We start from the raw sequence: 18989 nt of genomic DNA on the forward strand, positions 1-18989 counted from the left end.
GGGTAGGTATGAGCACTGACTGCACCAGGGTGCCACCTTTAGCTTTGCAGCCAATGGGACCAATGAGAAACTCTTGCTGGTTTTAATTTAAGACTGACACTAGAAGTTGGTCTCGAGCAGTGCTTTTCAACCTTTTATTTTGCACTCATCGTTTACTAACCGCAGAGCACCTATGCATCCTATGTTTCTAAGGCCTATTATCTGGTTGCTATCTCAATGGTGTTGATGGGAGCTTTCTGTATTTGACTGTGGTGTTTCCTAGATTACAGCTGCAGATGGATTTAAAAGTACTTTACAGCCAATGAAGTACTTCATTTGTTGTAAAGTACTTTAACAAATCATGAAAATTATAAGCTCTATGTCAATGGATCTCCATGAAAGAAGGAAATGCATTCTGAAGATTAATACACAAAAGTGCTGGAGAAACTCAACAGATCACACAGTGTTCTTTATGGCAAAGAAACATAACTAATGTTTTGGGCCTTAGCCCTTTGTCAAGGTATGAGCCTGAATAAAAGCATCTGCCTGCTTTTTGCTCACACCTTGACAAAGGGCTCAAGCCCGAAATGTTGGTTTATCCATCAAACATTTTACAAAATATTGATGGATAATGAATTATGGAGTGTAAATTTAAATCCTTTTTTGTACTTTAGCATTTGTCAGGGAGATAGAACAGAGAGGTGTAGCATTAGGTGCCAGATTATATATGTGAAAGTGTTGAATTGAATGACTTGTTAATGCCTTCAAGTCTTCTATAAATTAATCAGTTCTGAATTATTTGTGTTCAATTTGGAAAGTGTCAAGGATTAAAAAGAAAAATTGATCGTACTAGAACAAGAACTGAAAAATGATCAGGCAGCCTTTTTTAGTACAGTATTTCCACTTCTTAACATTTTATTTATTTCGATAACTGTACTTTTTAAGCCATTAAGTGTCCTGAACTTGAATCAAGTTTGTGGTGCTCAGAAGGCAAAGTGAAAAAATTATTTCAAATAACTGATGAATCTTCTGAACGACGCACTTTGTCAGACCTAACAGTACACCATGATAAAAACAATGAAAGGCATGGATGGTTCAGGGGAAGAAAGATTTTATTTAAAAAATGTTTTCTGTTTCCAGCTTTTCAGCAAAAAAAAAATAGGTTCATTGATGTATATCTTTGTTTTTGTGTCAAAAGAAACTCTGCAAACATATTGGTTTGAAAATTATGTGGGTTAGGTTTGAAGTTAAAAACTCATTTTCTTTTCTATTTTCACAGTGGCCAGAGAAGTGTGTTTTTAAGGGAGATATTGATAATAAAATAGATCAGTCTGAAGAAAGAAAAGAATTGGGTTTTTTTTTTAAATGACTATTTTCAAATTGTTCCTGGCACTGGAGAGCTTCAAGATATTACATGACATTTAAATTATAGCCACTGAAAATCTGAGTTGAAATTAATGATAGCTTTTCTGTCACTGATACTGCTTCTGTAGAATCCTGCAGTGGTCATTTTGATAACTTCCATAAGATATAATATTGCCTTAGGCATTAGAACGGCAAGTTCTTTCGAAGATTTTGGATTTCTGAAAGGTTTGTGTTGGGTTCATGTCCTTAAAAACATTTAAGTGTTGACAATATTGAATGTCATTACATGTGAATTGTTCCTTCCCCATAATATACTGTAGAACATTTAATTAAATACCATCTAAATTTTGTAATGAATGTGCAATAAAACCCCTGTTATCTGGAATTCAAGCAACTGGCAACCTCAAACAACCAGCAAAAAAAGGGGCAAAAAAAAAAATAGAATTAAATTAAATAAGAATAAATAAAAGTTTAAAATTGTAAAGTAAATATTCTCCAAAGTAACATGTAAACCTTTGGGTGAAGATGGGAGCAAATATTCCACCAGTGGAGAGCCTTGGTCACGCTTTGCTCGTAGCAGCTGTTTGAGTAATGTTGTGTTTGAATAAAATGGTGTTGCCAAGGATGAATATCTGGTTGATGCTGCTTGCCTTTGGGGTGACTCTCTTAAAGTGTCTCCTTATCCCTGCTTAGTAAGAATGTTTATTAGTATATTATTCAGTATATTACTAAGGCTTTATCTGTAAACTTGGGGAAGGGGGGGGGGGGCTTAATTATCTTTCAGGTGGCTCCATGGAGGGGAGGAACCTGCCGATGCAGTGGTGGTAAAAATGTTTTTAAAGAATGTGACTGAAAATAAAGTAAATGTTTTAAGATTTATATATTCATGCAAATGACGTTTGTTCAGTGTAAGTACAGCATCATGTTTTTGTCTTTTAAACTGTTGATTCTTAATGCAAATGTATTAGTTAGACATTGTGAGAGTGACCCTCAAACAACCAGAAAACTCACTTATTCGGTACTGGATACCAGGTGCTTTACTGTATAGTTTTGGGATGAATGATCTGATCTTTAAACTGTTGATTTATTTGCTCCCCATTGGAATGAAGATTTATAAAGCAAGGTATAAATTCAACAAAAAAGCACATAAAGACCAAAACTGGAATCTTTTGTCATTATCTAAACAGAACAGGTGCTCCTTTTTCATCCATTGTGCCATATTTAGTCTTTGGAATTTAATATTGTTATGTATTAATTAAATTCTTTTTTACTTTCAATATTTTTATTTGTATTTTTTTCATCGTATAAATGTTACATAGGTACATGAGAGTAAAATAGAATACACTGTATTCATAAACCTTACAGAATAATACAAATGATATTGTAATTAAATTCTTAATTATGTATTCTTTTAGAAATATTGATGTGTGAAATCAGGCAAATTCAACTTGATTATTCAGCTTTTAATCGAAGCAATTGTAAACATCGTGGACATATTACACTATGTTTGTAGCCTTTACTCTTCCACATCAACAAATAAATATCGACACATCTAGTATATGTTTTTACATAGCTTATTCAACAGCACTCACTTTGAAACAGTATTGACAATCACGTTTTTAAATACTGTATTGAAATTTGTTTATTCATCAAATAAAAACTTTCCAAAATCATGTTGCAAATCTTTGACTACTTTTGTAAGCGAAAATATATAATTAGAATCAACTAAATGATCCAAAAATGGATAATCTAAGTATAAACTTATTGCATGCAAATTTTAAATGAAGATCTAAGCTAAAAATGTTTTGCTAGCTCCACTATTCTCTCATCAACTTGAGAAACTTAGAAAATGGAATAAAGAGAATAATAAGATTAATGGGACCTCTTCAGTCTTATTCCTTCTACAATAATTTACTCAGCCAAAATCTGATTTTGCACTCCATGATTTCTGAATACTTCAGAATATATATACATATATCTATCGATAGATATAGATTTATATATATCTATATATAGATATATAGATATATATAGATATATATAGATATAGATATATATATAACCCAAAGCCCGCTGCGCAGCTCAGACGGCAAAGTCCTCCTCAGCGACAAGATCTCCATCCTCAACCGATGGTCAGAACACTTCCAATCTCTTTTCAGTGCCAACCGCTCAGTCCAAGATTCCGCCCTGCTCCAGCCCCCTCAACAGCCCCTAAGGCTAGAGCTGGATGAGGTTCCCACCCTGGATGAGACATATAAGGCAATCGAACAACTGAAAAGTGGCAAAGCAGCAGGTATGGATGGAATCCCCCCAGAAGTCTGGAAGGCTGGCGGCAAAACTCTGCATGCCAAACTGCATGAGTTTTTCAGGCTTTGTTGGGACCAAGGTAAACTGCCTCAGGATCTTCGTGATGCCACCATCATCACCCTGTACAAAAACAAAGGCGAGAAATCAGACTGCTCAAACTACAGGGGAATCACGTTGCTCTCCATTGCAGGCAAAATCTTCGCTAGGATTCTACTAAATAGAATAATACCTAGTGTCGCCGAGAATATTCTCCCAGAATCACAGTGCGGCTTTCGCGCAAACAGAGGAACCACTGACATGGTCTTTGCCCTCAGACAGCTCCAAGAAAAGTGCAGAGAACAAAACAAAGGACTCTACATCACCTTTGTTGACCTCACCAAAGCCTTCGACACCGTGAGCAGGAAAGGGCTTTGGCAAATACTAGAGCGCATCGGATGTCCCCCAAAGTTCCTCAATATGATTATCCAACTGCACGAAAACCAACAAGGTCGGGTCAGATACAGCAATGAGCTCTCTGAACCCTTCTCCATTAACAATGGCGTGAAGCAAGGCTGTGTTCTCGCACCAACCCTCTTTTCAATCTTCTTCAGCATGATGCTGAACCAAGCCATGAAAGACCCCAACAATGAAGACGCTGTTTACATCAGGTACCGCACGGATGGCAGTCTCTTCAATCTGAGGCGCTTGCAAGCTCACACCAAGACACAAGAGAAACTTGTCCGTGAACTACTCTTTGCAGATGATGCCGCTTTAGTTGCCCATTCAGAGCCAGCTCTTCAGCGCTTGACGTTCTGCTTTGCGGAAACTGCCAAAATGTTTGGCCTGGAAGTCAGCCTGAAGAAAACTGAGGTCCTCCATCAGCCAGCTCCCCACCATGACTACCAGCCCCCCCACATCTCCATCGGGCACACAAAACTCAAAACGGTCAACCAGTTTACCTATCTCGGCTGCACCATTTCATCAGATGCAAGGATCGACAATGAGATAGACAACAGACTCGCCAAGGCAAATAGCGCCTTTGGAAGATTACACAAAAGAGTCTGGAAAAACAACCAACTGAAAAACCTCACAAAGATAAGCGTATACAGAGCCGTTGTCATACCCACACTCCTGTTCGGCTCCGAATCATGGGTCCTCTACCGGCACCACCTACGGCTCCTAGAACGCTTCCACCAGCGTTGTCTCCGCTCCATCCTCAACATCCATTGGAGCGCTTTCATCCCTAACGTCGAAGTACTCGAGATGGCAGAGGTCGACAGCATTGAGTCCACGCTGCTGAAGATCCAGCTGCGCTGGATGGGTCACGTCTCCAGAATGGAGGACCATCGCCTTCCCAAGATCATGTTATATGGCGAGCTCTCCACTGGCCACCGTGACAGAGGTGCACCAAAGAAAAGGTACAAGGACTGCCTAAAGAAATCTCTTGGTGCCTGCCACATTGACCACCGCCAGTGGGCTGATAACGCCTCAAACCGTGCATCTTGGCGCCTCACAGTTTGGCGGGCAGCAGCCTCCTTTGAAGAAGACCGCAGAGCCCACCTCACTGACAAAAGGCAAAGGAGGAAAAACCCAACACCCAACCCCAACCAACCAATTTTCCCCTGCAACCGCTGCAACCGTGTCTGCCTGTCCCGCATCGGACTTGTCAGCCACAAACGAGCCTGCAGCTGACGTGGACTTTTTACCCCCTCCATAAATCTTCGTCCGCGAAGCCAAGCCAAAGAAAATATATAGATATAGATATATATAGATATAGATATAGATATATAGATATAGATATATAGATATATATATAGATATAGATATATATAGATATATAGATATATATATATAGATATGTTTTCATATTTACCTCATTCTTTCTGTTAACTGATATAAGCTTACATATTTCATTTTGCAGGAATTGTCATATATATCCAAGAGATCAATCTCATGTTATATTATTCTCAATAAAGGAGTTTTATTCTAAAGCGATTCTACATATGTACGGTCACCTTTAAATTTGTTTATATTATTAGTTCTATTCTGGTGTAATCAATGTAGCTAGTGGTCCTGACATAAAACACTTTATACTAGTGATGAAGGCTCACCATTCTTCATGTTTCTAGATAAAGTAGGAATTGTATTCTTGGCTTTTAACTTTCCATTCCTTCTCTTCTATTGGTTCCAAAACTGACCCCTCCTCCCATCACTGCTGAGATTTTGCACACTATGCCACCCAGTGGTTCTTTCAGTGACCTTCTTCCTTACCTTTTACATTCTACCTTTGCCAAAACTCATCCTATCGGCATTAAAACCTTGGCCACCATTTTTCCCTGGTCAACACCGTTTTACTCTTTGTCCACCAATACTTTAATGGCTCTTATTTACAGTCTGTATTTCTCCAAATCTGGTTTGCTGTGCTTCCCTTGCTCTCTTCTCTCCTCTCCCATTGTGGCCTATTCGTCGAGACGCTCTCTGCTTAACCTTTCATTTTCTGTACAGTGAATTTCAGAGACCTTCCATAATCCTACATTTTGGTCACAACTGTGTCCATGTTCCCTTAAGTCATGAAAGAATACATTTGCAGTATTAAAAATACCAAATAAATGGGACACTAATACACAAAAGTGCTGGAGAAACTCAGCAGGTAATACTGCATCCATAGGAAGTAAAGAGGAACCAACGTTAACCTTTATTTCCTATAGACACTGGATGTGCACTAATTATATACTGTTTCTCTGGACTCCTCAGGTTGCTTGCTTGCCCTAGACGAGAATTCCAAAATATTCTATTCCTCTTACATGGCAAGAAATTAAGGCGACATGATTGGTGTAGTAATTAGTGCAGCACCAGTGTTGGGACTGGGGTTCGAATCCCGTGCTGTCTGTTAGGAGTTTTTACATTCTCCCTGTTTCTGCATGGGTTTTCCCCGGGGGCTCAGATTACCTCCCACTATTTGGAATGTACCAAGGGTGTTGGTTAATTTGGTGTAATTCGAGTGCATGGAGTCGTGGGCTGTATGTCCAAATTTAAATTTAATTTCTTGCCATGTAAGAGCTAGGAATAGAATGTTTTGGAGTCTGGTCTAGGGCAAGCAAACAACCTGAGGTGTCCAGTGAAGCAGTCTAATTAGTCCCCTCAAAGCTGAGAAAAAGCAGCCTCGGAGATCACGCTGACGTGTCGGCTGAAATTGTCAGTGCAGTGGGAGGCATTCATTGTGACTGCACTATTTTTCCAGTCCTGAGTTTTATAATGCATATAGGTGATCAGGGCTTCTGGTTGTCTTCCAGTCCCTGAGTTTCATGATGGGTTTGAGATCATGATCTTCAAGCACCATTTTCCTCAGACAACGATGAATAATGATAATACTTTGCTGAGATGGATCTGCTGAGACTTAACAAGTGGGCCGCACTTTGTAGTGTCTCATTGTAATTAATACAAGTTGTCATACATTTACCTTTATGCCATCTAATACTGAGAGACTAGTCTCATGCTTTATTATTAATAGCTACTAACCAGGACTGGTGTGTTCCAAACGGGGAGTCCAACTGGGGCTCTGGTTTTTTTTTGTGTTGATTTGGATTTAAAAATACTGCACATTTAAAATGGTGACTGGTGGAAGAAGGCATAATGTTCTTCACTGCTGTCAGTATCAAGGGGAGACATTTATGAATGTCTCTGATTTTACAGGTGTTCCTCTGATATAGTCCCAATAACTGAGTCCATTATTTTAAACATGACCAAATTGTGACAAGTGGATCTGTCATTGCTTTTGTCTATTTTACCACCTTTTAAGAGCATAGGTATTATCATTTTTATAGTCTTACGAGAAAACTGGTGGTACTCGATCCCCCTTCTTGTGAATCTTCTTCCTGAAAGGAAGGGTGTGAAGAGAATGTGGCTGGAGTGAGATGCGTCTTTCAGTATAATGGCTGCTTTTTCAAAGCAGCAAATGTTATAGATTGAGTCAACGGAGGTAAACGGGGTTTAGGTGTGATGGCCTGGGCCATATTCACAACCTTCTGCAGTTTCTTGTAGTTTTGGGAGGAGCAGTTTCTGTCGTGCTGCTTTTTCTCAGTGTTGAGGGCACTAATTATACTGATTCATGGACACGATGCTTTCACTGATGCATCTATAAAGGTTGGTAAGGGATGCATGCAGATGTTATGCCATATTTCCTCAGATTTCTGAAGTAGAGGTGTATCAACATGGCTGGAACAGGACTGGAGATGTTTACCCCAGAAACTTCAAGCTTTCTCCTATCTCAACCTGAACACCTTTGATGTGGACCAACGAGGGATCTCCCTTCCTCCAGAAGTCTATAACAGCTTCTATGGTCTTGCTGACATTGAAGAAGAGGATGATATCCTGGTACCAAACCATGTCCCTCTTTATCTCAACTTGCCAATGTCACATTTGACTGCATTTAGCCCCTTTTCCTTGAGACCTTTATTATCTATGTATGTGTCCAAATGTGTTTTAAACATTGTAATTGTACCTGTCTCTGTCGCCTAATCTCAAATACCACTGCTCTGTGACTGAAAAAATTGCCTCTTGGATCTTCTTTAAATCTTTCCCTTCCATCTTAAATCTATGCCCTCTAATTTTAGATCTCCTTATCCAGGAACAAAAAAGACTGTGCCAATTCATCTAATCCATGCTCTTCATGATGTTATAAACCTCCATAAGGTCACTCCACAACCTCCTTTCATCCCAGGAAAACAATCCCAGCCTATCCAATTTCTCCTTGGAACGCAACCTCTCCATTCCTGGTGGTATCTTTGTGAAATCTTTCTGCATTCCTCTCTAGCTTAATTACATTCTTCTGATAATATTCTGACAAGAACTGCACATTATTCCAGGTGCAGTCTCAATAAAATCTTGTACAGCTGTAACACAACGTTCCAACACGTACTCAAAGCCACACGTGATTAAAGCAAGTGTGCCTAAGGGCTTTTTCACCATCTCCTCCACCTGTGCTGCCACTTTGATCTACTTGTGCTCCTCGGTCTCTCTGTTCTCCAAATCGTTAATATATCTGGCAAATAATATGTCGCTTAATCAATGCAATCTTTCTATTTCTCCATGTGCTGCTCCACGATTGGTATCTTGTGCATTTCAAAGATTTGTTCAGATTCCCTGAGTTACAGGGAAAGGTTGTGCAGACTGGGGCTTTTTTCTCTGGAGCGTAGAAGATTGAGAGGGGACTTAATAGAGGTGTTTAAGATTTTAAAAAGGGACAGACAGAGCAAATGTGGATAGGCTTTTTCATTTAAGAAAGGGGGAGATTCAAACTAGAGGACATAGTTTAAGATTGAAGGGGGAAAATTATAAGGGGAACATGAGGGGAAATTTCTTTACGCAGAGGGTGGTGGGCATGTGGAATGAGCTTCCGGCAGACGTGGTCGAGGCGGGATCATTGGTTACATTTAAGGAAAGACTAGATCGTCACATGGATACGAGGGCACTAGAGGGGTATGGACCGGGTGCTGGTCAGTGGGACTAGGAGGGTGGGGATTTGCTACGGCATGGACTAGTAGGGCCGAACTGGCCTGTTCTGTGCTGTAAGTGGTTATATGGTTGGCAAAATACCTTTATTCCTGCCTGGCCCTGAACTAGAATTTCCCTTCTTAAAACTAGATAAACCTGTTATTTAAGCGGATGTGAATTCATCCATAGTACACAGAATCCATGAGATTAACCAAATTCATATTGGAGGAGAGAGGCACCAAAACCTATCAGGTGCTTTTGTGATTTTGCTCTCAATGCCCTTTGTTGGGAAGACTGATGCAAAGGGACCCACATCTGTATGTCTCAATGGGTGCAGTCAGCTCTTCAGAAGGAGTATGGATCAAATATATGTGGTGACTGCAATGATTTGGCTATTACCTGAGCGTCCTCTTCTTTCGGTTACCAGGGACTGAAGGAAACCCACTGCGATGTGTGCTAGCATAGGTGTTTGTTTTGCAAAGGTTTGCAGAAATAAAGCAGGAGTGAAAGAGGCTTTTTCCTTAAAACGTACCTTGTTTGCTGTGCAAGCGATTCAATGTGTAGTAATCATCACAAAAATGACTTCCTTGCTCAATTGTGGATCCTGTGGATTAAGCTGCTTCTATGAAAGAAAACTACTTTGCAACATCAGGAACACCTGCAAAGGCTTACAAAACCACTTGATGACATGTGCTATTGAATATAACACCATCAAAAACACAATTTGATAAATTTTGTCTGATTATTTCCTTATGATAGGCTTTGGGACAGTTTATTAAATGTGGTGCAGTATGCTTTTGTCTGGTATCACTCTGGGTTGCCTGAATGAGCACTTGCACACAGTCATGAAATCCTGGCACTGCAGCAATTATTCACAGGGCTTCATTTTGGTGAATGAAAATAAAGACTGCAGCTAAATGGAAATCTCTGATACTCTGGAACTAGCTAACAAAAAACCATGCAATGACAGAACTTGCAGTAAAGCAAAAAAAGGCTGCCCTGTCTCACACTCATGAAAGCAGATAATGGATTGGGTGGATTTGCCACCCAGCATTGAGAACTCAAAGGTTGTTAATGAGAGAAGATGGCAGACCTCAGGAGAACTGCTGGGTTATCGTGCTGTTTCATTCAGTAATTGGCTGCCACAACTATGCTTGCAGCAAAGTATTATTATTTAGACTTGTCACTCATTACTTACCCATGCAAACCTTAATGTTCACCATGCACTAGCTACAATGGGATAAAAATTCAATCAACATCAAAAAAATGCAACTCCGATCGCTAAATATTAAAGGAGCTTTTTGCCACATATCTAACCAGGGTAGCAGTTTGATGCAATTGAGTCAGATATTGGGCTGTATTAGATACTTCGGTATCTCTTTAAATTTGCATATCAAGATTATAACTGCAGGACAAGAGTTTGTAACAAGAAATAGGTGCCTTCAGAAGATGATGGATTTTCAGCACAAGGCCTCTCCAGATTTCAAAATATATTCCAACTTTTCTCATGCTATTTCTCTCCTCTTCATACATTTTTCATCCTCAGGAAATGCATACTCTTGCGTCAGGAATCACCAGACATTTTCTCATGCAAGCACTATTTCAAATATTTGTTTGGGTCAAAATGAAATGAGAATTTCTGCACTGATAATGTTTCTATAATTGTCACTCATAACTAAATTTAAATTTTTAAATTTAAATTTAGACATACAACATGGTAAGAGGCCCTTTCAGCCCACAAGCCCCTGCTGCCCAATTAGCCTGCACCCTTGGTACATTTTGAACAGTGGAGGGAAACTAGAGCACCCGGAGGAAACCCACGTAAATATGGGGAGAACGTGCAAACTCCTTACAGACGGTGCTGCTTTCAAACCCCGCACGTTGCTGCAGTAACAGCGCTGTGCTAACCATGCCGCTTTCCACATGCTAACTGTGTTGCCCTTAACAAGGAAAACTTATAAAAATCAGCTTCTTCCTGCGACCCTGAAGGCCAAGCTACCATTTTGTATCTAATACTGGTTCCTAACCCTGTGAACAGTTGCTGCAGTGCCAGGAATTCATGTCCGTGTGCAAGTGCTCATTCAGGCAACCCAGAGTGATACCAGATAAAAGCATACTGCCCCACATTTAATAAAGATCATATTTGTCAAAGTGTTTTTTTGTACATATATAATAAATTTATGCTGTTGTGGATATTATCTATGACAATGAGCAGATGAAAATTGTTCTTTGTTTATAATCTCACACCATGAGACTCTACCCTTGTACATCAGTTTATCTTTGTTCATTTCTCGACTGTCAGGAAAGAGAATTTTGCGTTGTTTTTACCACCAAAAAGAGAAGCAGCAGCCCAATGATACAGGGACCCAGAACAAATCAAGACCTCAGCTCCTTGCATCCTCACCTTCACATCCACTTGTAAAAGTGCATCCATCCCAAAGATGTTGGTGATGATGATGGAGGTGTGCGTTAATCAAGTGGGCTTCCTTTCTTAGCTATGAGACCTATAAACTGAACTACTGCCATAAGAGATCATTCTGTTCGCAACATCTTGCACGCCAGCAATGCATGGTAGTTGCGTAATGAGACTCACTAAATTTGTTGACTTCTGTTAAGTATGAAAATTTGCATCTGTGAGAATGAAGAATTATTCAGTTACTGTCTAGGAATTTTAGCCAGGACTTGAGGTTTTTTTTTTCCAGATTTACTGGAGTAAGCAAATGCTTCTCAGTCGAGAGTCTCGGCTGAAAGATAGCCATTCAAAAATGCACCACACATCATTTCTGGAATGAATTGGCGGCTAATATTTATTACATGTTCCATGCAGTCTTTCTAAATCAGAGATACCATTGAGCAAGTTGACACTTTGAGCCTTTGGCTCAGACCTGGATCAAATCTGCTGGAAGATTAAATGAAGAGAGCTCTCAAGAGAAAGATTCATAGATTTTTGAAATGGGCAAGCTTAATGCTGGACAGAATGAAATAGGTAAAGTGGAAACTGGCTCATTAAGTTCTTAAAAAAAAATCCCAGTTAAATGAAACTTGCATGCTCTGGAATTGCGACTATACAGGTGGATAGCTAAGGGCAAGAACCTTGCATGCTGACCAGTCAGGTGGAAACCTGGTGCTCATAAACTTTTTTTATGGCACTTCATTGAAATTGCTACCTCCTTGTGTGAGAGGCAGTGAAGAAATTGAATTTATAACCTCATCATTAGTTTTTGTTTTTCAGCACTTAAAACAGATTAATTCTGAGGGTTTGTTCATAGATCATGCAAAAAGCACTTTTTTCATTAGTTTGCAAAGTTTTGGTAAATATTCAGCAAAGATAAAGGTTCTGGCTTGAATAACCACTGTAAATATAACTTTGAAATAAATCTATTGGAAGGGAACCTCTTGCTTACATATAATGACAGTACATCTTGTCAAAGAAGATGGATTGATGTCACCATAAATGTTTTGTGATTTTTTTTCCATCTGCCAAGCACCTTTCTGTAATGCCAGACACAAGAGACTGTGGATGCTGTATTCTAGACCATAAAACAAACTGCGAGAGGAACTGAGTGGGTCAGGTAGCATCCCTGGAGGAAATATGAGAGTTGGCGTTTCTGATCAAACCCTTGCTTTAGGAGTCTTTTGACTCAAAACCATTTCCCTCCAGAGATGCTGCCAGACCTGCTGAGTTCGATCAACAGCTTTTTTTTTGTTGCTATCCATATGTCATATCTTTTTGGTTTTCAAGTTCATTACAGCACAGTACTATCGATACCCTCCAGTGCTGTTGTTGCTGGAGTCTTTAAAAAGTCATCTGGGTGCAAAACAATCAGAAGGAGCCATCTGCTTGACATTTTTCTTTGTATGTAGGTTTGCTCCATCTTGTAGGATGCCTAATTTCTACAGGAAGAGTTGGTAGGGAAGAGCAGCTACATTCAAATGATTGATCAAAGTTACTGTTATAAAAAGCATATTGTAGCGGCCCACAAACCGAGATGCGACCCAGTACATAAGATGGCTGGCGACCATGCAGACCCCAGCAGTTGGGGGGGGGGGGGCAACGACCTTCATTCTAGGTGACAGCCCACATGGCGGGAAGCGTGAGCAACGGTGGGAACGTTGACCAATCCAAGGCCAGCGCTTCCGTGAAGACACTCCTGTCGTCAGCGGCAGGGAGAGAATTTAAGCTAGGTTTCCAGTGCAATAAATCAGACTTCAACTTCTTGGGAGTGCGTCATTCTTCGCACACTTTGCGGTAGTGCACGCGCTACATATCTTTGTGGTTTGGACTATTCCACCCCTGATAATATTGAACATTGGATGAGGAGATTCTACCACTTAGGAAAACTAGAAACTGAAAGTGTTACCTAGGGATTTTGGTTCGTCCTTCTACACTTTTCATTGTTACGAATGTATCTGTCTCTATTGGAAATTTTAATTCATTTCTTTTCTCACTTTCAATTCAGTGATTTGCTTTTCACCTCAAAGAAATGTTGAATATCATTTATTTCCAGGATTTATGTTTTCTTTTATATTAGTAGGATTTGTGACACATTCTCTATGTAGCTTAAACAACATGTAAAATTGTGCTCTACATCAGTAAGATGAGAAATGCACAATGAGCAAAATGCATTTGTCAAAACAGTTTTCTCTGGAGATGTAAATTCATCATCTAAATGACTTGAGTCTTTGGTAGAATTACAAAAGACAGTGGTGTTTCTTCACTGATTTGCATTCTACTACTTTTAATGAAACTGCTGCAGGTGTTCCACTAAGTAATTTCATGAACATGTTCATCTTTTTTTTTGTGCTTTACCAGTTTCTACAATGGCATTTTGGAATTTCCTGTCGGTCTATGGTCGGTAATGAATTTACCCCCATTCTGCTTGCTGGTGGTAAATTTTAGAAAGAAAAATAACATATTTTCTTTACTTTTAGGGGAACATTGTTACTATAATTCTTCTTCTTTCTTTGGCTTGGCTTCGCGGACGAAGATTTATGGAGGGGGTAAATGTCCACGTCAGCTGCAGGCTCGTTTGTGGCTGACAAGTCCGATGCGGGACAGGCAGACACGGTTGCAGCGGTTGCAGGGGAAAATTGGTTGGTTGGGGTTGGGTGTTGGGTTTTTCCTCCTTTGCCTTTTGTCAGTGAGGTGGGCTCTGCGGTCTTCTTCAAAGGAGGTTGCTGCCCGCCAAACTGTGAGGCGCCAAGATGCACGGTTTGAGGCGTTATCAGCCCACTGGCGGTGGTCAATGTGGCAGGCACCAAGAGATTTCTTTAGGCAGTCCTTGTACCTTTTCTTTGGTGCACCTCTGTCACGGTGGCCAGTGGAGAGCTCGCCACATAACACGATCTTGGGAAGGCGATGGTCCTCCATTCTGGAGACTATCACTAAATGACACAATGCTGGAGAAACTCACCTGGTGGACCACTCCCTGTTCTCCCTCTCTACCCCTCGATCTTCTTTCCTCCAGCTTTCCATTCCCTTCCCTCTCCATTCATAGAGCCTTCCCTCTTTCTCTGTTTGCTGCTGTGGCCTTGTCCACCTATTATCTCTTGTCCATGAGCCTGTGCTCCTTCTCCTGCCCCCCCCCCCACCCCACCCCCAACCACTTTATTTAGGTGCCTACCTACGTTTTGCTCATACCTTGATGAAGGGATCAGGCCCAAAACATTTACATAATGTATATTTATCTTTGCAATATAAAGGCCGCTGTTTGACCTGCCGAGTTCCTCCAGCATTGTGTTTTTACTTCAACCACAGTGTCTGCAGACTTTTGTGTTGTACTCCAATTGACAAAAAGAAGCTAGCAATCTTAAAATGAGGATTACATGAGTAAATGTACAAATCTGGATATGATTATTACAGAATAATCATTCATTATTATTTTGGAGGATTGCACAATTTCTTTCCGTTGATTGCAATTTACAAATCATGTTGTCGAATACTGCACTGAATACTAAATGGCATCCAGAATTATCTACTCCCACAGACATTAAAATTTTAAATGATTTTATCTCTCATTCTTGTCGAATTTAGTTTGAGAATTTCAACTATGAAAGTGAATGTGGAAGAAACTTTTGTTCTAGCTTCATTTTAGAAGCGTCAAGGTGAGAACGTGCAAACTCCGTGGTATACACACTTGAAGTCAGGATTGAACCGTTCTGCCCTATGTTTAGATATTCTTAGAAATTTTCATTGGCATTGTTGCTCTTCATTCAAAAGTGGATCTTTATTGGATTATATCAATGCTTTCGTATGAATTTGTACTTGGATACCAATGCGTGAGCTGGCAATTACTAACTTGGGAAACTTCATTAAAATTTATAGCAATAAAAATCAGCAAGCACTAAAGTTTAAGAAATTAATGCCTAGTATACAATAATCGTTTTTTCTCTTTAATATGATAGGATATTGTGCCTTAAAAGACTAAGCATGAAGGCTGTCTTAAAGAAGAAATGGTAACAGTGAAATATCGAAAGCAAAGCAAACATTGCAAGAAGGAATAACTTTAATGGTCACTTTTGAAATAAACTATAACACTAGAGCAAGTACATAGGTCCAAGGGACATGATGAAATGTTGGGAATGAATGCAATGGAAGCTTCTGGACAATAAAACAGAAAGCAACTGGACCAGGTTCAGAAACAAAGACAGTGGCATCTTATAAGAAGCAAATGTGAAGGTGACTTTAGGCAAAACCATGTTTTTCAGAGGAATGAGATGCACAAAATTATCTTCTCGTTCATACATTTGTGAAGTGTTTGCATTTTATCTCCATGACCACATGGCCTTCCCACCACATCCAAAAGATGCTGATGGTTGACTACTGTTAATTATCCCCAGTGGAGTCCAATGGTTTAAAAAAAAAGTCAATTAAAAAAAAAAAAAAAAAAATCGAAGGAGTAGAGTTGTTTGGCATTAAAATAATTTGCAAAGGAAGGTTTTGAAACTCAGAGTGGGGATTCCCCATGCTGAATCTTGTACACATGAAAAATAGGCAAATCATCTCACTTGCAGTATTTTCATTCATATTAGCACACACACTCATAGAGCATGCACATGCATATAATGTGCAGAAAATCATAAACTGAGTAAAAATATTTTTGCATATGCCGCATGGATGTAGTATTCTACATTCTGACTCACAAGAGCAATTTGCATTTACTTGGAACACGAGACAAAACGCATTCCATAGGCCCACTGTCTACCACAGTTAATCTCCCATAATTTACACCCATTTAACTTCCCCCAGAGGTGTCAATCGCCCGTCATATAGATGACAAACTTTGGAGAATTAAAGCAGGGTTCAGAGTTAAGCAGGATTTTAATTGTCACAATTCAAAAAGCCTTTCTTTAAAAGAAACCTTATCTTGTTAATCTACACCCATTTACAATGGTCCCATCGACAACCTGTCAATAAGTAAGTTTTGCCACCATAGAATTAGTCATAATATTCTATCTCATGGGCTAAATTGATCAATAACTTTGCATCTTCTGTAAAGGGAAATAAAAGTTTCTTATAATGTCAATTATTTTGACCTATTCCTTTACAGCGTCAGCATGGATAAATAAAGGTCTTGCAAAGAAATGATGGAGCTGTGCTCATAGAATAGTAGAAAATGGAACATAAAATATAACATTCAGATTCTAGTGCCCGTTTCCAACCTTCATTTATTTTCTAATGTGAGAAAATCACATCACACATCAACCTGAATTAAACATGGATCACTGTTCGTTCATTGTCATTGAGTTAGTGAACTCTTTCAATATTGAAAAAGTTGCAGCATTAATAAGGGCTGTAGCTGTTCACAGAGAAGCTGTAGGCTTGCCGAACAGCCATTAATAGGCAATTGATGCAGTCACTATTACATTGTATAATGCCAAGAAAAATATAGATTTCACTTTTGCTAATTTACTAGCATAAATGATTTTTAATATATTTCTTACCAATACATGTGAAGTTAAAAATGTGAATAGATTGAGCAATAATAACCCTCAATGAATATGTCAATAACAGAATGTCTACCCTTGATATTCAAGGACATTACCATTGCTGAATTCCCCACATCAGCATCCTTGAGGTTGCCATTAACTTGAAATTCTACTGAGCTGGTTGTAAAAGTGGATGGGTAGCCTGCTGAGAATGACTCCTATTCCCTCCGGTTCAAAACTGACCATTCACAAAGGACAAGTCAGTAGCATCATGGAGTACTCTCCACTTGTCTGGATAAGGGCAGCTCTAGCAAACTCTCATTAAGTTGGACAAAGCAGTTACTTGACTGGCACCACAGACACTCCCCTAAATATTCATTCCCTTCCACCACCAAGGTACAGTGCAGTTTGCAGATGGTCTACTCTGACAATACCTGACAATACCTCCCAAAGCCATGACCTCTACTGCTAAGAAGAAGGCACATGGGAACCCCACCTCAAGTTGCAAGCCATCTTTATTTGGAAATCTGACACAGATCCTTCCTCACCAGCACCTTCTGAAAGGTAGACAGAGACAAAAAGTAAATACGGAGCTTGCTTAGAAATACAAGAATCCAGATTGTGAATTAAAGATGGGAAGAATGAATAAATGAATGTGGAGGATAGATAAATAAATAAACAGAAGTATGCAATATTTTTACTAGATCCTGTTACTAAATTACCTATTCCTGATGACAGAAAGAATTTATAAGTTTTAATTTGATGGATTGACCTGAACTTGTTCTTGTCAAATAAAGAAAAAGTAGAAAACTATCTCCATAGAAACTAGTTTGCAGTTTCCTTTTGCATTTCAATGTTCTTTGCAGTTTCATAGTTTTATTTTTCATTCGTTTATATATCTAAAATAGCAGATGAAATGCAATGGTGTGCTAAAATTCTGATTTCATTCACTACTTCACCACATTTCCAGTCTTCACAGTAGCAATCTGACAGGTGCTCGAAGTGGGAGATTGAACATGGAAATTTTGCCCTGAGCTATGCAGGTAAACCCTAGCAGCTAGCTAATAATGACTATGCCAGTCCTGTTGGATGCTTTGCGACACAGTACAAAAGAACAGAATGAGGACCAGAAAGCAAACATTGGAATGTACCTTGAGCAATAATTAGTCATGTGCTTTTCGGCATGGTGTAATTCTGGAACAAGATTAAGCAACTGTAAAGTGTTCATTGGGAGATGGATCAAAAAAAGTAGGAATTATACATCTCATGGTTTTGGAAGGAGATGAACACAGCTAAATCTGACATTGGTTATTGGTGATTCAAAGATGTTAACGTTCATGGCCTTGCAACTCATTTGAAGTGAAAATGTGAAAAGGAATGAAAGCACATCATTTGTCAAAGAGTCTGAATGTTTACTTTTCAAAAAGCTTCTGTCATGACCTGAGAGATAGTAATACATTTTGTATGAAATGATTGAAAAGTAGATGAGAGAGAGAGAAAATCTATGTTATTAGTTCTTACCTGATTGCCATGTAGCAAAGGAGATTGTGTAAACTTAGGTCTAGATTTTTCCTTTCCTTAGTTTACCTTCTTTTGACTTATTTCTTTTATCAATCAATTAATAACAGTTGCAAACTATTAATCAGGGAACACAGGAGGAGCTGAAACGATTCTGATTATTGCATCCTAAAAGAGAAACTAGCTTCAGCTGCTCACCTCTCATAGTCATAACTGCATTTCTCATTAGTTAACTGAAATATATGTCAAATTAGATACTGTAAATATGCAGAATGTCATGAACAAACTTTTCATCAGAAGAATTGATTAAAACCACCTGAAATCTGGTTTAATAGATTGAGAAATGTACAATAGATCTCAATAAAAAGTTTACAATAAAGTAAGAGCAGGATGATGCCAAAGAAACCTCCTTGTCCCCC

At 39.2% G+C, this 18989-nt stretch overlaps 1 protein-coding gene across 8 annotated transcripts in view; it reads left to right on the forward strand.

Annotated features, from left to right (window-relative positions):
- The window catches only part of atrnl1b (attractin-like 1b), a 617494-nt gene that overhangs the window by 496073 nt on the left and 102432 nt on the right, over window positions 1-18989 (forward strand). For 2 of the 8 annotated variants that reach the window (XR_011345364.1, XM_069900010.1), the window contains one exon: window positions 15529-15814. The exons of the other annotated variants lie outside the window; for them this stretch is intronic. Coding sequence is in view for 1 of the 2 variants with exons in the window: in XM_069900010.1 (XP_069756111.1) it covers window positions 15529-15543 (15 nt within the window). In the remaining variant the exon portion in view is untranslated. Of the gene's footprint in view, window positions 1-15528; window positions 15815-18989 lie in introns of those variants that run through there. 8 annotated transcript variants of the gene reach the window in all.

Source organism: Narcine bancroftii, chromosome 10 (genome assembly GCF_036971445.1).
Source record: "Narcine bancroftii isolate sNarBan1 chromosome 10, sNarBan1.hap1, whole genome shotgun sequence".
In the NCBI taxonomy this organism is placed as follows: domain Eukaryota; kingdom Metazoa; phylum Chordata; class Chondrichthyes; order Torpediniformes; family Narcinidae; genus Narcine; species Narcine bancroftii.